The sequence below is a fragment of the Toxotes jaculatrix genome, chromosome 2 (genome assembly GCF_017976425.1).
Source record: "Toxotes jaculatrix isolate fToxJac2 chromosome 2, fToxJac2.pri, whole genome shotgun sequence".
Lineage (NCBI taxonomy): Eukaryota > Metazoa > Chordata > Actinopteri > Toxotidae > Toxotes > Toxotes jaculatrix.
The window spans coordinates 17414367-17433997 of NC_054395.1; the positions used below are offsets into that span (position 1 = coordinate 17414367).

Here is a 19631-nt window from a genome sequence, read left to right on the forward strand (position 1 = left end):
ATACACATATTTACTTTGGTACATTATTCTTAGTAGTTGTAATATGCTCTGAGCTTAATACTAACATAATCTTTTATTTGTTATATTTTATGTTCTCACTCAAAAAGAAGGAATGCAAACATGTAGGCCTATCCAATCTGAGGATTTTCATTTCAAACAAATTTGAAATGTGACATATTAAAAAAAAATTATGTTCTCCATATCAAAACTACTTTTCAGGTGAGTCACAAATTTTAGTTTTAGCTTTAACCCTTGCAAGTGCATAGTGTATGATCAGATGTCAGATTTATTTCATTTCATGAACACTTTGTTTAGAAAAAATAAATATTTCCCTACCAGTGATCTGGTGAGAAAATGTGGTCAAAGAGAAACAGAAAAACAACAAGAATCAAAATTGTTAAGATTGTTAACCAATGGTCAGAAAAAAAAATACCTGTATCAGCTTGCTCCCCTTCATGTAATGTCTGCATGCCAGTGTTTTCTTTCTGTATCTGCTGTGCTTGTACTTGCGTTATCTATTTTGTGTGTGTGTATATATATGTGTGTGTTGTCTGTCTGCCTGGTTGTTGAACAAACTCCAGAGAGATAATACTCCCTCAAAGCCCCAGTCTGTCTGGTCAGTCAGATGAAGAGCTGGTTATTTTTAACACTGCAGGGGGGTTGTTCAAGTATCAGAGAGGCCAAACCCCCTGTCTGTCAGTGCAGAAGCCCATCTCACTTCTCCCTCTGTTCCCTTCCTCTGTGTATTCTTTTTCACAGTGGGATCATTCCAAATGGCTTGGTAGAGACAGGGATTTGGACTGAAGAAATGTGGAGATAAACTGCACAGGGCTGATAGTGGTCACAAAGGAGAATATGCAGACACAATTAGACTTGAGGGTAGATCAGTGAGAGTACTAGCAGGACGACAGGTGATAAAAGCTGCGGCTGGATGTGTTAGTGGAGTATAGACAGTGCAGGTACCCAAGCTGAGAAAAAAAAACCCTAAATGGAGCTGGACCAAAACACCTTTTGTATTCTTTATGTCCATTATTATTTTAACACCTTCTCTCCTAAAACTGCAAGCAGATGCAACTTTCTTAAAAATCTAGTACAGGAGCTGCTGTGTGATCTGGGATAAATGAGAACAATAAGGACTCATATGTAGAAGGCCCTTTTTTATGTAGACTCAAACTAAATTGGTCTCAGATTTAGATCAGGTGAGTGCTATCATTTCAATAAGGGATTTGTTTGACAATTGATGAGTCACTGAATATGCATGGATGGACACATGTCCGTCACAGTCTGACTGACGTAATACTGCTGATGACATGTGGTCATTTCAAGATCTCCCTCTGCTGTCTCCTACAGCCATGATAAAGGTTCAGGTTTAGTTCTCTGTCACAGTCACACTGGGTTCCTCCCCCATTTGCATTGTCATTCCTGACTTCAAATGTTTACTTTGAATGTAGTTGTAGCCCAGTTTAAATTAGAGTCACAAGTTTGGTGACTGACTTCGGATCATTAAGTCCTTGCGTGTTCACTTTGACCACACAAGATATTATCAGTCATCAGATTATTTTCACCATTACCACTGGTTTTAAATTATCTCCATGAAAACTTTGTTTTATTTTGTGAAAAGAGACATCTTTACATGCTTAGTAAAAATTTCCAGTGGGAGGCGAACAGTTAGTTTGTTTCCTGAATACATTCTTTTTTCAAACAGATCAGTCCCCAAAGGTACAATCTTGAGTAAGAACCTCAATCAGGAATGCATAAATTAATCAAAACTGAGTTAATCCTGGCTGCTGAAACTGATGTAACCACTTTGTGTTGTTGCTGTTTATTTCACCCCATGAAACCAATAAACAAATGGAGGAAAAAAATGAATTAAGCCAATGCATTTAGTCCAATTTAATCTCTGGACCACAGAAATTATGGTAAAAACATTCAGACTAAACTGATAATATAGAGAGGGTGTTGGTGTTTTTCTGAAAAAATACTGAGCAAAGAGCAACAACAACAAAGGTGTGATTGGATTATTTTTGCTATTTTAACCCTTTGTAAAATTCTTTTTGTGAGTGAGACCTGTTCATGTAATGGAAAGAGACATTTTTTGATTTTACAACAGTGGAAGCCAGTTAGACTCAGTCCATTCCCTGAATACAGCTTTGCTTCCAGCAGATCAAACACCAAATGCACAGTGTTAAGTAATGACCTCAATCAAGGTTCAAGGTTCAATTTATTCAGCCATAAAATCACGGAAAATACTTTGCTCCTTTGTGATATCTTTAAGATGGAAAGAATAATATTTTCTGTGAGACTGTGACAGAAAAAGTGATTGAAAATATGGCAAAGATGGATGCTGTACATCACATCTATACGTTCATCATTTATCTAATGACAACGACACCAAACATACACCCAGAGTCATACAGAACTGTCTTCAGCCACACCGAGTCCTGAAACAGATGGCATGGCCCCCACTGAGCCCTGACCTCAATGGCATGGAGTCAGTTTAGGATTCTTTGAAGAGACAGAAGACAGTGAGACAGTTTTCCAAGATGCTTGAAATGATCAACCTACCAAGTACCTTGAAAAGCTGTGTGCAAATGTACCCATGGCAAAATTAACCTCCGAGAGGGCCCCAGTGCAAAAAAACAAACTGACAGCAATTTTGATAAGTGATTAATCATTTGAGCCCTTTTTAAGCAAAAAAATTTCTGGTGCCAGCTTCTCAAATGTAAGTTTTTTCCCCAGTTTTCTTTGACAGTAACATTTTTTTAATGTTGTTCAGACAACAAAACCAATCTTAATGCGTTAATTTGTGCTTCAGGGAATAATGAGGGCGTTTTTTACTGTTGCCTGACATTTTATACACTGAACAAACAATCAATTATTAAAGAAAGTAATTGTCAGACCGACTGAGAGTGAAAATAATCATTTAGTGCAGCCTTACAGCATTTCTCTGGTGGGATTATTATACTTTGCCAAAAGAAAATGTGTTAATCACTTGACTATTCGAGATTTGATAAATACACAATTTTACAGCAAACCACCACAATAACCACACTGGTCTTAAAACTGGATTTTGACATAATTCCCTGATACAAGGCAAGCTTACCCAACCCATCACCTTCTTCTTTAGTTTTGAAATATTCTTACTAATTTGTGATTGCTCAAATTGTGCAGACCCAAATTATGTGTAGTAAACATGGGGCTTTAGGGGCCTCTGAAGGTTTGGGCCCCCAGGCAACCCTTTGCCCAGGTGGTAATCCCGTCTTGAGTGTACCTAGAAGAACTTGTGCTGTTTTAAAGAACTGTCACAGCAAATATTGATCTCATTCAGCTACTTCTTTTCTTTTCTGGCTATTTACTTTCTTTTAAGTTAACTGACAAATTAAACTATTAACGGAATTATTTTTGAAAGCATACTCACTTTACTTTTGGCGTCTACAACTTTTGCACGGTTACTGTGGCTATTCTGTCGCGTACTCCGTCTCTGGATAATATGGGACTGGAAAATTGTAATTCGCTCAACTTAATTCCCTCAACAAAATTTTCTACAGACACACACACAGACCTGACCTCGGTGGCAGACGGGGACATGCAGCAGCGGCCCTCCCCTTTAAACATGCACACACACCCCTTTAAACACGTCACTCGCCTGGCTGGCTGGCTGGCTGGCTGGCGAGTATCTGGCGGTGTGGTGTGTGCGGTCGGACTGTGGTTGTGTTTCAGGTCTGGTCGTGTTGATAACGACACACTTAGGACGCATTTCATCGCGGAGAGATGGGAATTCTGAAGAAATGGCTCTAAAACAAATGGCCCTAACGCTGCTCGCCCTCTTCGGGTTGGTGGCCGTCGGTAATGGTAAGTTTCATCAGAGCACCTCTCCGGCTTTTGTCTCGATGTGTTTTCCTGGACTGGGCATCGCCTGTTGTCGCTCATCGCCATGGCGCTCTGTATCGGGGATTTGGCTAACCGTATCTAGCTTGCGTCGACCTCAAAACCACAGCTGCTGTTCTCCGTGAAATCAAAGTCACGCTGTTTGTTAGTTTGTTGTTGATTGCGATTTTTTTTTATCGACGGGCAGAAAACACGATGTGTTAATGATCGGTGCTGAACACGGAGCAAGTAGCTAAACCACAACAACAACATGGTGGGGCTGTTTGTTTCGAGGCGCCAGCTAACGTTTGCTAGCTAACTCTATAATGAACTGTCTAGTTTAATATTGTTGATAATTGTGCGTCGTTTGTAGGCTATAAGATTGAAATGAAATTATTTTAATATGGTATATGAGCACATCAAGTTGCGAGTAATAATCTACAGTCTGTTGTTGATGTTGAAGTTATCTCTCGGTGGATGTTTTGCTAATATATTTACCAAACAATCTCTCGTTGGGTTGTGACTGCTTATCACTGTATTGCTTGGGTACACCACCGTGTAATGATAGCTGGCTGGTTAAACGTGTGCAATGTGGTCAGTTACAGTTTCGTCGCATGTTGTGAGCGCTGGTTTGCACACTGGAAAGAGCAGAAAGGAGTCTCTGAATGAAGGCCTAACCTACTTTGTGCATGAAATGTGTTTTTGAGAGTAAATACTGGCAGCTCTTCCATTGGTGTCCATTTGTAAGGAGTGAAAAGGCTCCTTAGTGGCCTCCAGCAGAAAGTGAATGCTGGCATAGGGTGACAACAGCCGTGCATTCAGCCATCCCAGACAGAAGTCAGAGTTGAAGTCTGGGTTCATTGTGATGGAAATGTGGCAAGTGGGGTCTTTTGAGGCGCCAGTTATGGGGCTCCTTCAGTCTGAATCGTCCCGCTGGAGCAGCTGATACCCAGCCCCGCACCACTGTCTCAAATGGGCAGATGTTGTGCCGAACTTGTGTGTGTCTACTCATCTTTGACTTGGTGCCAAACACCAAACTTTTACTCTTGGATTTAATAGATTTTAGACTTAAGCATGTCATGTGTTATGCCCTTCCTGTGGTTCCTGCATTTTTGTTGTTTTTATCTTGTTGCAACTTGCCACTCAGCAGATTAACTACGCAATAAAAAGACAAAATTCAGTTGCGTGTGCCAGAGTAAATATCATGACTTCATTGTCATCTATTAAAGTGTATGTTGTTTCTTAAACAGTTGAGTCATCCTTCCAAGAATCATGAAAAAATGCCTCCCCCGCTTAGTTTAGATAAGGGTGCAGTACACCAAGGCTGGTCATTTCGTGTAAGGCATGCAGAGAAAATTATCACACCTGAGTGGCCAGTTTGTTTGACTGGGTTACTCTAACATTAACATTGATGTGTGAGGGGAGAGTGGGGGTGGGTGTGTGGCCTGAGCAGACAGGGGGTGATGATGGGTTTGTCCAGCTGGCGGGGTCTGTCATGTAAGGGGCCCACAAGTCTGTCTGGAACCATGGTTTCACACCATATAATGGATTACGCCATGCAAAGGCTGAAACCAGACAAACCTGAAAGTAGCTCTGTGAGAGCAGATTCCAGGGCTGTCTCAAGTGTAATATGTTTTTGTGAGAATACACTTTACTCACGGGTTTGATGAATCGGTCACGTGTTGTTGACTTCATAAGGATTAGGAGTCAGTGGTGTTATGGGCATTACATGCTTGCGTGACGCAGTCTGCCTGGGTGCATTGAACACAGTGGCAATGTGATATGGGCACTGTCAACCACACTGCCGTGAGGTAGGGCGCGTCCCTGTCTTTCTCTTTTCTTCCCGCCCTCTCCATTCTGTGTCTCTCATATAAAAGGCCTGGTGCTTTATCAGAATTTAATCTGTACTTTGTTATCTGTGGTCCCACTTCTGCTTTCACTGACTCACTGCCACCACAGGGAGCTGAAGAAAACTTAAACATTGGCTGTTTGTTTGTTGTTGTTTTTTTTCCTAGTTTAAAAGGAGGCCTTTGGTTAGATGAGCTCCTGTTATCTCTTGAACTCTGCTCTCGCTTTTAGTAGCCTTTCCACATACTATCACCAGTCTTGCCATTCCCTCATGTGCCTCTGTGTAAATCAAAGACAGGGCGATTGGAAACAGGGAAAAGTCCCTTCTTCTCGATTTGTTCATAATACCGCCTCTGGTACAGGTGCTGTTTAATGTCAAATTTGATGTGGAGGAGTTCAGGTGGAGGAAGTATGAGCTAGTCAGAGAGGAACATGTGTACACCTGCCCACTAGATCATTGCCAAGGGAATGTACGGAGTAAGGTTGAAACTTATTGGGTTCAAAGGTGTGTGCATAAAAAGAGAAGGAGGTGGGGGTAGTATTTCCAGCTATCTTAAGAGAGAAAGTTGTTTTGTTTAGTTTTTTTCCTAAAGGTGTAGCAGTTGTTGAGGCCTGTTCTATAGATGGATGTTAAGGCTGCCAGATCCCTGCAGCTAAATCACGATCAAATGAAGTTGCACGTCCCCTGTATAAAATTTCATGTTACTTCCTGGCCCAGAACCTCCTCCTTAGCAATTTGTGTTTACCAACAGCTCCTATAATGTGGCACTGAGCCAGACGGGGTCAGGTCAGGTCCGGGGTGGTCTAGTTTTCCCTCCATAATGACCAGTGTTGTTAATGACCTCCGTTGGCCCAGAGGCACAGAGCCCTAATTGCTACAGCAGACAGCATAGCCTCTGACTGACCCAGCTCCGCCATTACTGATGTTGGACCACAGGGGATTACTACCACCGCAGAGCCAGCCCACTTCTCAGTTGCCCACTTCTCTATGCCATTAATTTACACAGAGCACTTTGTCTTTGTTTTAAAGGGTTTTTGTAGTATATGCGTTGGTGGTGCAACATTTGCTTTTTGTGCCATACTTTGAATGTTCTTGGTGATAGAGAGTTGTTATTTTCACTGCACATCCAGACAGACCCAGTAGCTATGCAAGTTCATGCCTACAGGGCTAAACCTGACACCCAGTCTCCAGTACGTTTCTTTGTAGAGGTGTTTGATTTGTTTTTTGACTGCTGTTGGAATGCAGATTAGACCTGCTCTGCCTCCTGTTTTCTGCTGGAAGGTGTGCAGTCTACTTGTCAAGTTTTCTCCAATAGTTCCCTGACAATGATTTGCTTTGATTGGTGTGGTCGGTACGAATTCTTTTGCTCTGGGAATTTAGTTAGGGTGTACATTACCTAACTAGTTCTTGAAGTACAATTTAAATCTCTACCTTCTTGCCTTTCTCGGGCCTCAGTGGTGACATTGCCTTAAAAAGAGCTCCCTTTTTTGAGTTGTAAATGTAATTTTATTAGGATGGTATGATTCCAGTATTAATGTAGCAGAACTCTTTGTGACTGTCCTTGTGTATTTCTAACATCAACACAGCGTTAGGGCTGGACTGTTTAATCATGATAACTGTAAGAAGTTGTTTTGGTGCCATAACATCATCTGCTTACACGCTGTATGCAAAATAACATTAGATAATCATCTTTTTTCTTTGTATGTTTTTCTACAGTCAGCCACATGGCATCAATGTGTAGAGTGCTTGGTTTAAAATGGTACTTCTGATTTCTTGTCAGTTGTCTTTTTTGTGAAATATTTTTTATTGTTTGGTTTGTATCTGTAATTTAGACAACGAAAGTATGAATCACACAAAGAATCAGTCATACAAGTAAATAAAATGTAATTCTTGAAAAAGATGACGAGTTTTTCTACACTAAACCAAGAGCTAAGTATTGTCTGAAAATTTCCAATACTAATGCCAGTGCAATACATGGGATTCAGTACCGATACTGAATTATGCTCTTTTTTTAAGAACCTTACACTGAAAAAAAAAAAACATTTTTCTATAAAACAAAGAGTTTTTTTCATTTAATGAAGGAGAAAAAGTTCTTAACTGTTAAATGTTCTTGTGCAACCTTACAAGAACTGGTCTAATTAGTCACCGTATTAGTCAGAAAAGATGTTTGCAGTGCCAAATCAGTGTTGAGGTTTGACACCCAACCATAGCTTTAGCCAGAGTAAAACTTCAACAGCAGTTGTAGGAAGTCAGAAGAAAAAGAGTAATTGTTAAGCCTCTGGTGTGCTAAAGGTTTTTTTTTTAAGCTCAAGTCACAAGGCTGATGCATTGGTTCACACTAGTGCAACGCACTAGGTCATTAAAGAGGCAGCATTGACCAGTTTGGGAATTTGAGCACCAGCATCAGAAACAAGTCTAAGGTGAGCCTGTGTCCACGTGTGCTCCTTTGAAGTCATTAGGACAGCAGACAGACAGACAGGATGGGATATAGCCTAGAGGGTGGTGGTTGGTAGAGATAGTAGAAGCAGCCTCAGCCCCAGAGGCCTCACTTTAGAATCAGATCAGTAATCTGACCCTCAGATGCAGACAAAGGTAATGACTTTCCTCCTTCCCCTAGCATTGATTAGGACACAGTTGTGGTGTGTGCGCGTGTGTGTGCCCCATATGTGTGTGTTGCACTCACACTGTCTGGTGGCGTCTGCTTGTCTTGATCAGCTCTCAGTCTGGTATCTGTATGGATCTAATTTCAGCCAGTGCATTTTGGTAATGGTGCTCTGCTCCCCGTACACACGCACCTTCTGACTGTCTCTGTCTGCGTCGCTTCGCCCCCAGAAACCCACTATGCTTGTGTAACCCCGCCGCCCTGTGCTGAGCACGCTTAGAGTGTTTGCCGCAGACTCCCAACATCTTACCGTACTCCAGAGTTCACTTCTGTTTTGACAGGGTTGCTCCGCATGAGTAAGTCTGAACAACACATGTATACACTCACGCATACACAAGACACTGTCATCAAGGTTAATGTGTAAAGCTGTTTGGAATAGGACTATGCTGTGGTTTTTAGATAGGTCCAAGTTAAGGCGATGCCGGTTGTGGCAACAATGTTTTATTAATCCTTTCCTCACTATGTCGGCTATTTCCTGTCTCAACATGAACGGAATGATAGGAACTTCACACACTAGCAGCTCAAAGGAGTAACTTTTTTCACTGTTCTCTTCCCTTTTTCCTCCACTGATCCGTTTTTCCTGTTATTCACCCCCTCCCGTAAGTCAAAGTCTAGACTGGGTTTTAATGACGGTCGCAGCTGGTCACTTGGGTAGACCTCAGTCGCAGCTGGGGGCTCTGTAAGACCCACTCGTTACCCGCTCTGCCCCCTCCTCTCTGTATTGTCCTGCCCAATTTGGGACCAGCCCCCCCATCCTGTCTGGCCCAGAGCAGCCCCCCAAACATCGGGGTTGTTACTGCTAACCCCGGTCTGTTCCCTGCACGCCACCCATCCCCCCTCGCTGCTCCACGCAGAAGTACGCTCCCCCACTCCACTCTGCTCTTTGTTCGTGCAGGGCCAGTCCAATCCCTCCTCATGTCGTCTTAATCTCAACACAAAGGACCAGTGTAAAGACCACCAATTATGTGGATACAAGAGCAGAGTTCACTCAAAAACCACACACCCAGCCTCTACTCAGATCCATGTATATTTAGGCTTGATATTATTCCTAGGCTAGCTTTGTAATACTTCTGTTCTGAATCCAGTGAGATATGCAGAGCAAACAACATAGCATTTGGTAAATGCTAGTGGGCCAGGAGTTCTTACTTGGACATTGATTTAGTTATATACCTCTCATTTTTTGAGGTCATGGTCTCCCATTGTGTCAGCAGAGATTATTCTGTAGAGGTATCCCTCTTAATATCTCTGGTTGTGTTAGGTTATTATGGGAAATGGTGCAAATCAATGAACACAACTGTTTTGTGACAGTATTGGATTTGCAGGATTTTTGCTTCAGTGTGATGAGTTACTTTAATTTCTTAGCAAACAGGAGTTTGTTAAGTTTGTTTATTAGTTATTTTATCTATAAATGTTTTTTTTTCCTCTATCAATATATAAAATTACTTATTCGGTCATAAATTTCCTCCGTGTTGGTTGCCCATAGTGTTGTTGCTTGTTTGTGTGGAGGCAGCCTACTGTACATATGGTATAGAAGGTAGTCTTTAACAAAAGGGGAAGGCTTGCCACAAACCATACTCTCGGTAGACCACAAACCATCCATGGCAGACTTGAGAAGGGAATGTGTGTGTTTTCAACCATGTTTGGTTTCCTTCCTGAGCTTCTGTCTGTATGTCTGTGTACCATCTGTCTTACCACACACAGAGTCTCCAGAATGGATGCGCCTGTTCATTTCAGATCATGGTGTTCTTATCAGCTCAGCGTTGTTAATTTATTGCTGTATATCGATGCAATATGCTTGTCATAGGAACTTATTTATAGTCTTCACTTTGATTCATGTGAGAAAAATTAAGCACATTAGACCTAGTTTACAACAGTTGGCTGTAATGTGAGTGAGCCGTGGAGAAACTCTCAAAAATTTTTTCTTGTTGCTCTTGCTTTGAGGATGGATTGATCAAAAATGACTCCTGTCTGAACTCACTTGCTAAAGATTTATTTCAATGAGAACCAGTAAACACCATGCCTACAAAAGACGAGCCTGGTGGAAGGAGGGTTTCAAGTCGTCGGAATTTGATGAATATTGAGAGTCATCCAGCTTTATGTGTTCTATTTAGCTAAAATATTTGCTCCATTAATGCTGCAGATTATGGCACAAGGCTTGTTTTTCTCTCTTTATCAGCCCCAGCCTGCTTTACCTCTGTGTAATCTGCAGGAAATTCCATCTGCATGCGAACTTTAGTGAATTTGGACACACTCTGGCAAGAGTTCCTGCCACTTTCCCGCTCACCTCCTGGAGAGCAAGACACACACACACACACTCTCACGCAAACACCAAACAGATGAGAAATTTTTACTGAAACCCTGCTTCAAGTGTTCCACATTTCCAGTTACCACTCAGTGGACAAGCATAGACACATCAGCACACACGCTACATGCAAAAAATGCTCCCACACAGAATGCAACCTCCCAGAGTTCAGTTAAGTGGAAACCACTCCCATGACACCAAGTTTGTGGTTTTGTCCACTTCGATGTTACACACTGATGGTGCAATCTATGTATCAGTCATTTTGAGGTTTTTTTTTTTCTCGTTTTCTTTACTGAACCATACTGAACAAAGGCCTCACCGTGTGACAACGCAGTTGGTTCAAGAATGTGTTCAAATCTGCTGACACCCTTTGACAGGGACTTGGTACAAACAGGGAAGATCAGTGAGCTCATCTGGTCAAAAAAAACCTCAGGATAAGACACAGAGGATTAGTGGAAGCTTGCCACTCTTAAAATCTTTTCTTTCCTCTGGGCCAGACATTGTCAGTGGTCCAACCGATGCTGAGCCTGGTTTCTGTAGGAGAATAAAGATCGAAATTCCTCTCTGCTTTGTGTCTCCTCCTCTGTTGTTGTTGTTGGTACGGTTATCTTGTCTTCACTAAGTCCACAGCGATTAGTCTTGAGTGGTCCAGCCTTTGTTTTGACCAAGGATCAGCACTTGGCCTGTCACGCCTCACTCATGGCCCTGTTGTCAGTCAGACAGTTTGTCATTTACCACTGACTGGGGTTCAGTTGAGCTTAGCTGCTTCTCTGTGTTTTTCCCATGTGAAAACTATTCCCGCAACCGTCTAACCTTGCCCGGTCCTGCTTTGCACTATTTGGAAGAGGAAAACCTTGGAAGAAGCCTTCTGTGCTGACCTTACTCCAAATGAGAAGCATGTGTGCTGTGACTGAAAATCACATTTCACTCCAAATCTAATCAGGTTTGCAGTTTCTTGCTCCCTGTGTTGCCCAACGAACGCTGGTTTTGTTTTAAATGTGGCAGATTTGTGCGGACTTTCCGGCATTGACCTCATTTGAGTGTGTAGGTGGACCATCGTAGTTTTATTACAGTGGCGGCAGGAGTTCCATTCTGTCAGCTTTAATAGGTCCCCGAGCAGGAGTGTGCTGTGTTTAATAAAACTCCTGTCTCTTTAGCTTAAACAGTGGCGGCTCTCTGTGTCAGTGTGAGAAAGACAGGGGAGAGGCATGGAGCAGAATGCTGCATTGGGGCTTTGGTAGGAGCCCTCTCCCCTTGTAAGGTTTCACTTTGTCTGTCCCACTGGGCAGGTCCATCTCCACCCTGCGTGTTTGGGTTCATCTGCAGTGGAGGATCTGATTTCAGGGCCGTCAAGGCTGTCTGGCTGCTGCCGCTAAACTCCGAGGCTCTGTGTCTGCATGTCACAAAATGCCTACAGCTGAATGGGACACTACACGCTTTACATCCTGTGTTGAACCAGCGGGGCTAGCCTGCCCCCTGCTGGACAAAATGGAGACATGAAAGAATTTTTTTTGTACCTCATGGCCTCTCTCTGATAAATTGTTATTTACTTAACTCTCTCTGTCCTTTCCCGCAGCTCTGCGTTGTAACTGCACAAACTGTGAGAAGACAGGCTTTGAGTGCGAGACAGATGGCGCCTGCATGGCCTCCACATACTATATCCAGGGGAAAGAGCAACACGTACGCATCTGTATCAACCGGGACAACCTGGTTCCCCCTGGACAGCCCTTCTACTGTCTGAGTGCTGAGGGGCTGCTCAACACACATTGCTGCTATGTAGATTACTGCAACAGTATTGATCTGAAAGTCCCAGGTGAGGCTCAGTCATTATCATCAGCCTTATTTCAGTTAAACAGTGACAGCATTTCAGCCGGTTGAATTCAAAATAATGACCTCTGCTTCTCCGTGTCTTTCGTTTGCCATCATAGTCCCAACAAAGGGAGGGGACTGGTCGAGCCAAGGAAGTCCCTGGGGGCCAGTGGAGCTGGTGGCGGTCATAGCAGGGCCGGTGTTCCTGCTGTGTGTGCTACTGATGGTCGGCGTGTTCCTGTTCCAGTATCACCAGAGGGCCTACAGTCACAGGCAAAGGCTGGAGGTAGAGGACCCCTCCTGTGACCATCTGTACTTGGCCAAGGACAAGACCCTGCAGGACCTCATCTATGACATGTCCACGTCTGGATCAGGCTCTGGTCAGTACCTGCTGACTACCTGATGTGTTTTGGAAAACACATTTTCTTTATGTGTCCTTTCTTGTCATCCAGAGCTGTAGAAAAAGTTTTCCATATTTCGTTCTATAAATATACAAATGAGCGATTACTCAGTTGCAACACAAGTGAAAATGATCCTGACCTAGAATCTGCTGAGGGTATCCACCCCACATTTACAAAGCAGGTTTATAGGGAACAGTGACTAATTTTTTTGTTTGTCCCCCCTCTTCTCCCTGCAGGCCTGCCGCTGTTTGTGCAGCGGACGGTGGCCAGGACCATCGTGCTGCAGGAGATCATTGGAAAGGGTCGTTTTGGTGAAGTGTGGAGAGGGAAGTGGAGAGGAGGAGATGTGGCCGTGAAGATCTTCTCATCCAGAGAGGAGCGCTCCTGGTTCAGAGAGGCCGAGATCTACCAGACAATCATGCTGCGACACGAAAACATCTTGGGATTCATAGCAGCAGACAACAAAGGTGAGGGAGTTTGTAGGCTGCATGTTCATGTGGCACAGTTCACATGAACATTTCAGGCATTTATCCAAAAGTTACAATGAATGCTATATTGTTTAGGTGAATTCCAAGACCTATCTACATAACAAGAAAGTTTAACAATGAAAAGGAGGTACAGACAGATAGAAAAGAACAATATTTATCCTGTTAATGTTGAGTAATTCTATTTTGAACTTCTAGTTTAAGTAAAAGATCAATTCATTGAGAGAAATTGAATACCATGTGCACACTTCTCCATGTGAATTGCTCATTTTCTTGACTCTTGTGTTTTGCTCTCTGTCAGACAATGGCACATGGACTCAGCTCTGGCTGGTGTCAGACTATCACGAGCACGGCTCTCTCTTTGACTACCTGAACCGCTATTCTGTCTCCATCGAGGGCATGATCAAACTGGCACTGTCGGCTGCCAGCGGCCTCGCGCACCTACACATGGAGATCCTCGGCACTCAGGGTGAGACGAATTGTCACGTTAAAATGCAGCACACGGCTGGTACGATGAATAAACAAATGAACACAGCAGGAACATGAAAGTGGGCAAACTGGTTATTCACACATTCATTTAGCGTGTGCTGCTCCTGCCCAGCTCTTGAAGCAAATGTAATGATGTGTTATCTGCTCTCTTGCAGGTAAGCCTGGCATTGCTCACCGTGACCTCAAGTCTAAAAATATCCTGGTTAAGAAGAACGGCATGTGTGCTATAGCTGACCTCGGCCTGGCAGTCCGCCACGAGTCCATCACAGACACAATCGATATAGCACCCAACCAGCGCGTGGGCACTAAGAGGTAAATGTTTCCATACTCATTCATTCATAAGCACACAAATGTAGTTATGCATTAGGGATCTTGCAGGTCTTTGAAGAGTTATGTCTTTCCTTAGTGTAGGTAAATCCCATGAATAGATCTTATTAACAAATACTGTCTGCGTAGCCAAAGGTTGATTTATTACTCTGTGCCATGGGCCTCCATGGTCTCCAAAACTATTAAAAACACACCAATGAGCCACGCTGTTGAACTGTCCAACATGTTATTTAATTACAGTCAACATGGTCACTGTTGTATAAGTCCCACATTCAACACTGCCCTCCTGCTGTAAATCCTTACTAGTCACTACTTATCTTAAGCTGAAAACAACCACAAATGCGATATTTGCTGTTGTTCTGAGAAGTTTGTTCAAAACTACAGTCCACTGTTGTTTTCAGAAATTATGTAGCTGTGTTAAAAATTGAACTATGTATTTGTATGTTTGTTTTTTTTAATCATTTCCATTTCTCTGTGGTTGAGGACCACAAACAGTATCAAGAGATGCATTGTTGCTTTTGACAGTAACATTATATTCATCCTTTTTTAGTTCCGTGGAAGTTTGTGAAATTTGAATTAAGCTTATATTATTCTGAAATGAGTGAATAGCTTTGACAAATGAGTGACTTAATTTTTTTAAAATATGATTGATCCAATTACCATTCGATCTTTAGACCTTTTAGAAAAACCCAGTGATGGATGTTTGTGTTGATATAATAGTGCTTAAAAAACAGGACAGTGGCATGTATTATCCCTAAAAATTACAATTTTGATTCCTCGATCTTTGAGTGTTACTAAAAGGTTTACTTGGTCAATTAAATTCTCATTTGTTGCAATTAGTCATTTCCACCCTTTGTGCCCACCTCAGGTATATGGCTCCAGAAGTTCTGGACGAAACCATCAACATGAAACACTTTGATTCCTTCAAGTGCGCCGACATTTACTCGCTGGGCCTGGTTTACTGGGAAATTGCACGTCGCTGCAATGCAGGAGGTAAGACCGCAGACGGCAGCAGATGGGGGAGAGGGGGGGAAAACAGAATCATCGTTCATGTCAAGGAACCAATCTAATAAACAGGAGCATGAAACCAGAGACTGAGAAGGCTTCTCCTTTGTGTACCGCAGGTATCCACGAGGAGTACCAGCTGCCCTACTATGACCTCGTGCCCTCTGACCCCTCCATAGAGGAGATGAGGAAGGTGGTGTGTGACCAGAAACTGAGGCCCAATGTGCCCAACTGGTGGCAGAGCTACGAGGTATTTCACACTATGTATACACTAAAAACAGCTGCACTGATGGTTTTCTAAAAATACGTTCAGTGGCTGTATAGGGAGGCAGACTTTCAAATCAGTGTTGTGGGCGAGTATTATATGAATTTTCTAGTCTAATTCATCTTCCCTTGTTATAATTAAGTTGTTTTATGGTGTTAGGTTATTTTAAAAGTACATGATAAATATACTGATGTAGTGTTTTCACATTTATTTTCCTGATGTAGGTTTCTCTCAGAGCTGTTCCCTTAAACAACAGTTGTTAGTGGAAATAATATCAGATACAACTTGATGCATTTTACAGGAAATGTTTACACATTTATCCCCAAATGTGTAGAATATTTGCGTTATCTTAAAAATGTTATTGTCAACTTTTTTTTTTTTTTTTGTGAATTCAACCCACATGTCCTTTCCTATGCAGTCACTGCGTGTGATGGGGAAGATCATGAGGGAGTGCTGGTACGCCAACGGAGCGGCCAGACTGACCGCCTTGCGCATCAAGAAGACTCTGTCTCAGCTCAGCGTGGAGGAGGATGTCAAAATGTGAGCACCAGGCGGCTTCAAAGACGCACTGGAGACGCACAACCAGACCACACTCCCATAGGAAACAAACACTAAAGACAGACTGCAAATGAAAACCCTGCCAGTTTTAAAGCCACACTCCAAGTTGTGACAAGGCCTACCTCACCTTTTTAGCCAAAACTACTGAGAATCACCCATCCCCTCCCCCACTTCCCTATGATCCTTGTGTCTCCTTCCTGTTCCCTTTGACCCCCTTCTCCATGGGCCACAACACTACAGCACTACCACTGTTAATATCATTACACTCAACCTTTTTGTTTTCATTTCCCATGGCAGGAATTATTACTATTGTACAGTGATGGGATATTTTTTTCTTTTTTGAATCTTTTTTTTTTTTTTTTTTTAACCTTTGTGAAATGGTCCCATGATGGACTATACTTGTCCCGAAGAGTCAAGCATGTTGTGGGGTTTTAAGTTTTAAAAATAATAACACTTCATATTCTGTTGGCCATGCAACATCACATTCTGTCGCTGTGTGTGTGTGTGTGAAGGGGGGAAAGAGGCTGAAGCACTGTTTCTAGTTGTGTGTGTGTGTGTGAGTGAGTGCATAGAAGGTGTCTGGACTACTAGCATGTTTCTAAGACACTTTGATGTCCTCTGGTATAGGCTGTGGTTCATTAGACAGTTATTGGATATTTGGTTAATTAAGCATGAACAGCCAGAATGTGCTTTTTAATCCCTCACTTGAATATCCTCCAAACAAAAAAAAAAAAAATAGTTGCACTCAACTGTAGCTTCCTCATCATGTGTGAGACCTGCAGGTATCACATAACGGATGTGGTCCAGTCCTGGTGTTAGTTTGAAACGTGGCAGGGATAATGTTTGGGATGGTTTTATTTTTATTTATTTGTTGATATAATTTTTTTAATTTTTTTTTTCATATTGATGAACACTGTGAGATGAGATGTGACAAACCAGAGTCATGATATTAAAATTAAATGTTCAGTCCAAGTCTTTGCCATCTTTCAGATGTTAGATGGCGGGGGTTTGTTGCATTCATTTAATGAGACACTAGGTTCAAATGTGGATGTAGCCATAACCCTCTGCCCCCTGGTGACAGACTGACATCGTGCACACTGAACAAATAAGAGGTGTATGAAATGGCAAAGAAAAATACTGTTTTTTTTGGGGGGGTTTTTTTTTTTGTTAATATATTTTATGTGTTTTATGTAAAGATATCATGATGGGTGATTTCTTTTGACTTTGACATTAGACACTACTGATGGGTACATATGATTTGTATATAAAACATGCATTTTTTTTTTTTTCCTTTTTATGCCACAAGCACCAGTGTGACATTTTGCTTGAATGGTACTTTCAGAAGTCTGATGTTTGATTTGTCTGCATGGTTTCTAACTGTGCCAGGAAATAAGACTGTCATCTGCTGGAATTTGTTTTAACACTTGCTCCTCTCATGGCAATTGGGTGGTACTACTGATCCCAGATAATTTTGCTGCAACTTGTCTTGTTTTATTCCCCCCCTTTTTGTTAAATGTGTAATTGTTGGAATTGCTCGATGAGTTCTTTTCAGAGCTCAGTAATGCAGATCTCTTTCTACATACGTCCTCTGGGGTGACATCTCTTCCTCACTAACACTGGAATATTTAGGAGCATCATGTAACTCCTTGAATTCTGATTCTGCCTGTGGCTGTTAATAAACACAACCGCCAACAGTTCACACACAGGGAACATACAGTTAGATATGAAAAGTAGTTCAGAGGTTTTACTTCAAAGACTGACATGCTGTAAAGTGAAACTGCACGTTTTAATTCTACTATGTCGCCTGCAGCTGCGAGTGTCTACAGGCAAGACTATGAAAGTATTACACTGACATTTGTCACCATTGGGCTCTGCACTGTTATGTCCACATGGACTTTAGTTAATGTTAGTTATGTCATCACTTGATCCAGAATCCATGTGTCATGTTAGTATCCATTTTGCATGCTGTCTCAAACACTGGGTCCTCTGCACTGAGGTAGATGAACTTAAGACTTGTCTTTCCCTTTTCCTACGTGTTGTTTTCTCTGTTTTTTTTTTTTTTTGTTTTTTTCTTTTTTTCCCCTCCTTTTTATTCGGGTTGTTGGCTGTGTACCCCAGAAATGTTGCTGCTACTGTTAACATGGGTAGAAGTTCAGCAGGCAGAACGTAGCGGAGGGGGAAATGGGAGACTGCTGTCAGTTGAACCAAAATTGTCAAAACACTCCTGTCCATGTTTGGTTTGTTGCCATGGGTATATGACCATCAGACATCTTGTTCATAAGTAATACTTCAAGATTTCAAAAATCATGTTGTGCAAATCTTTTCAGAATTAGTTCAAAAGTGTATATAGATGATATACAATAAATTCCTTTTTCTTACCTGTGACTTCAACTGGGCTGCTCAATCAAGATGCCATATGTAGTTTTCATTGTCAACAGCTGTCTTAAGTTTAAAATGCAAACATAGTATTTAGGATTAAAGGATAGATTCACATATTTTCAAATCTGTCTTAAAACAAAAGGTTATATTTTTTTCACAGTTCCTACTGTTCACAGTCTAAAAGAAAACTCCATTGTTTTAGAATTGTAGTCCTTTAACTGTCAGACTCACTGTGGACAGTTTTAAAAAGGATTAAAATCAATGAAGCAAAACCAGATCTGAGGTCTGGTAAGGTCACTTCTTCCTAACTCCACACTACCAGGGTTTTTTGTTTCATATCTTAGCCCCATCTGTTGTTGCCTCAAATGACATCAACTGAAGTGTTGTTTCAGACTTTATACAACTTCCACTGGAGCCACAAAAGGCTTCATACAACTTTTTGTTCCACATATCAAGTAGTTCTTTCCCAGGAGTTGTGAACAGACTAATGTGTAAAGTCAGTGAGATTCCTTCTTAAGCACTTCCAATGTAAATGATGGTGATGAAAAGCCACAGTCCTCATTCTGTGCAAAGATACATTAAAAGTGTATCTGAAGATATTGTGACGCTTCAGCCGTCTATTAATCAAGTACGTATCTTACAAAGTGATTCCTTCTTTGTGTTACTGTCTGAGGAAACACAGAAGGAATTTTGTACTAAAAGACTTCGTACAAAATTCCTTCTTTGTCTTTCCTCAGACAGAAACACAAAGAGGGAAATATGTATTGTTTAACTGCTGAAGCCTGATACTAAATTAAGAAGGACTTTGGAATGGATTTTGAACAAGGGTTGTGTATTTAGCGCTCCCATCTCTTACAATGGAAGCCCATCAGGAAGAGAGCTCTTAATGTCCAATATAAATAGGAAGCAAATCAATGTTCATGTTGGCATCTGACTATTGTTTTAAGACTGACTTGAATTGAAATTGTGAACCTACCTTTTATACATTTTACTGTATTTTGTGATAGTAAATTGCATTTTTTTTTCCAAGGGTTCCTATTATTTTGTCCACCCCCCATGGGGGGTGCTTTATGAGCCCTGAGCGTGAAATCACCGAGCTAGCAGTTGTCTTAGGATGGAAGGAAATTATGTTAATGCTTTTACAGATAATTCTTAACTCATGGTCCAATTATTAGTTGTTTTTTTTTTTGCCAAGAGCTTTCAGTCACATCTTGTAACCTACATTACAAGGTT

The 19631-nt window shown here is 41.8% G+C and overlaps 1 protein-coding gene across 2 annotated transcripts; it reads left to right on the plus strand.

The window, feature by feature from the left end:
- Nucleotides 1-3674: 3674 nt before the first annotated feature.
- acvr1ba (activin A receptor type 1Ba) lies at nt 3675-18397 on the plus strand. Of its 2 annotated transcripts, XR_005895237.1 has the most exons (10): nt 3675-3852; nt 12257-12493; nt 12609-12869; nt 13127-13357; nt 13677-13844; nt 14020-14176; nt 15060-15184; nt 15316-15446; nt 15880-16519; nt 16562-16579. XR_005895237.1 is itself a non-coding variant. In XM_041054421.1 (9 exons), exons 1-9 carry the CDS (start codon nt 3789-3791, stop codon nt 16003-16005), a joined length of 1500 nt encoding a protein of 499 aa, XP_040910355.1. In that variant the 5' UTR covers nt 3675-3788; the 3' UTR covers nt 16006-18397. The 2 variants fall into 2 exon arrangements, 1 of the variants encoding a protein (XP_040910355.1); XM_041054421.1 differs by having other exon boundaries at nt 15880-18397.
- Nucleotides 18398-19631: the final 1234 nt, after the last annotated feature.

What these genes read in the sequence shown, in the direction of transcription:
- acvr1ba (XM_041054421.1), top strand. Translation starts at nt 3,789, where the DNA reads ATGGCTCTAAAACAAATGGCCCTAACGCTGCTCGCCCTCTTCGGGTTG. An exon ending in ACGTCGCTGCAATGCAGGAG is followed by an intron (nt 15,185 to 15,315) that starts GTAAGACCGCAG and finishes TGTGTACCGCAG; the next exon opens with GTATCCACGAGGAGTACCAG. An exon ending in ACTGGTGGCAGAGCTACGAG is followed by an intron (nt 15,447 to 15,879) that starts GTATTTCACACT and finishes TTTCCTATGCAG; the next exon opens with TCACTGCGTGTGATGGGGAA.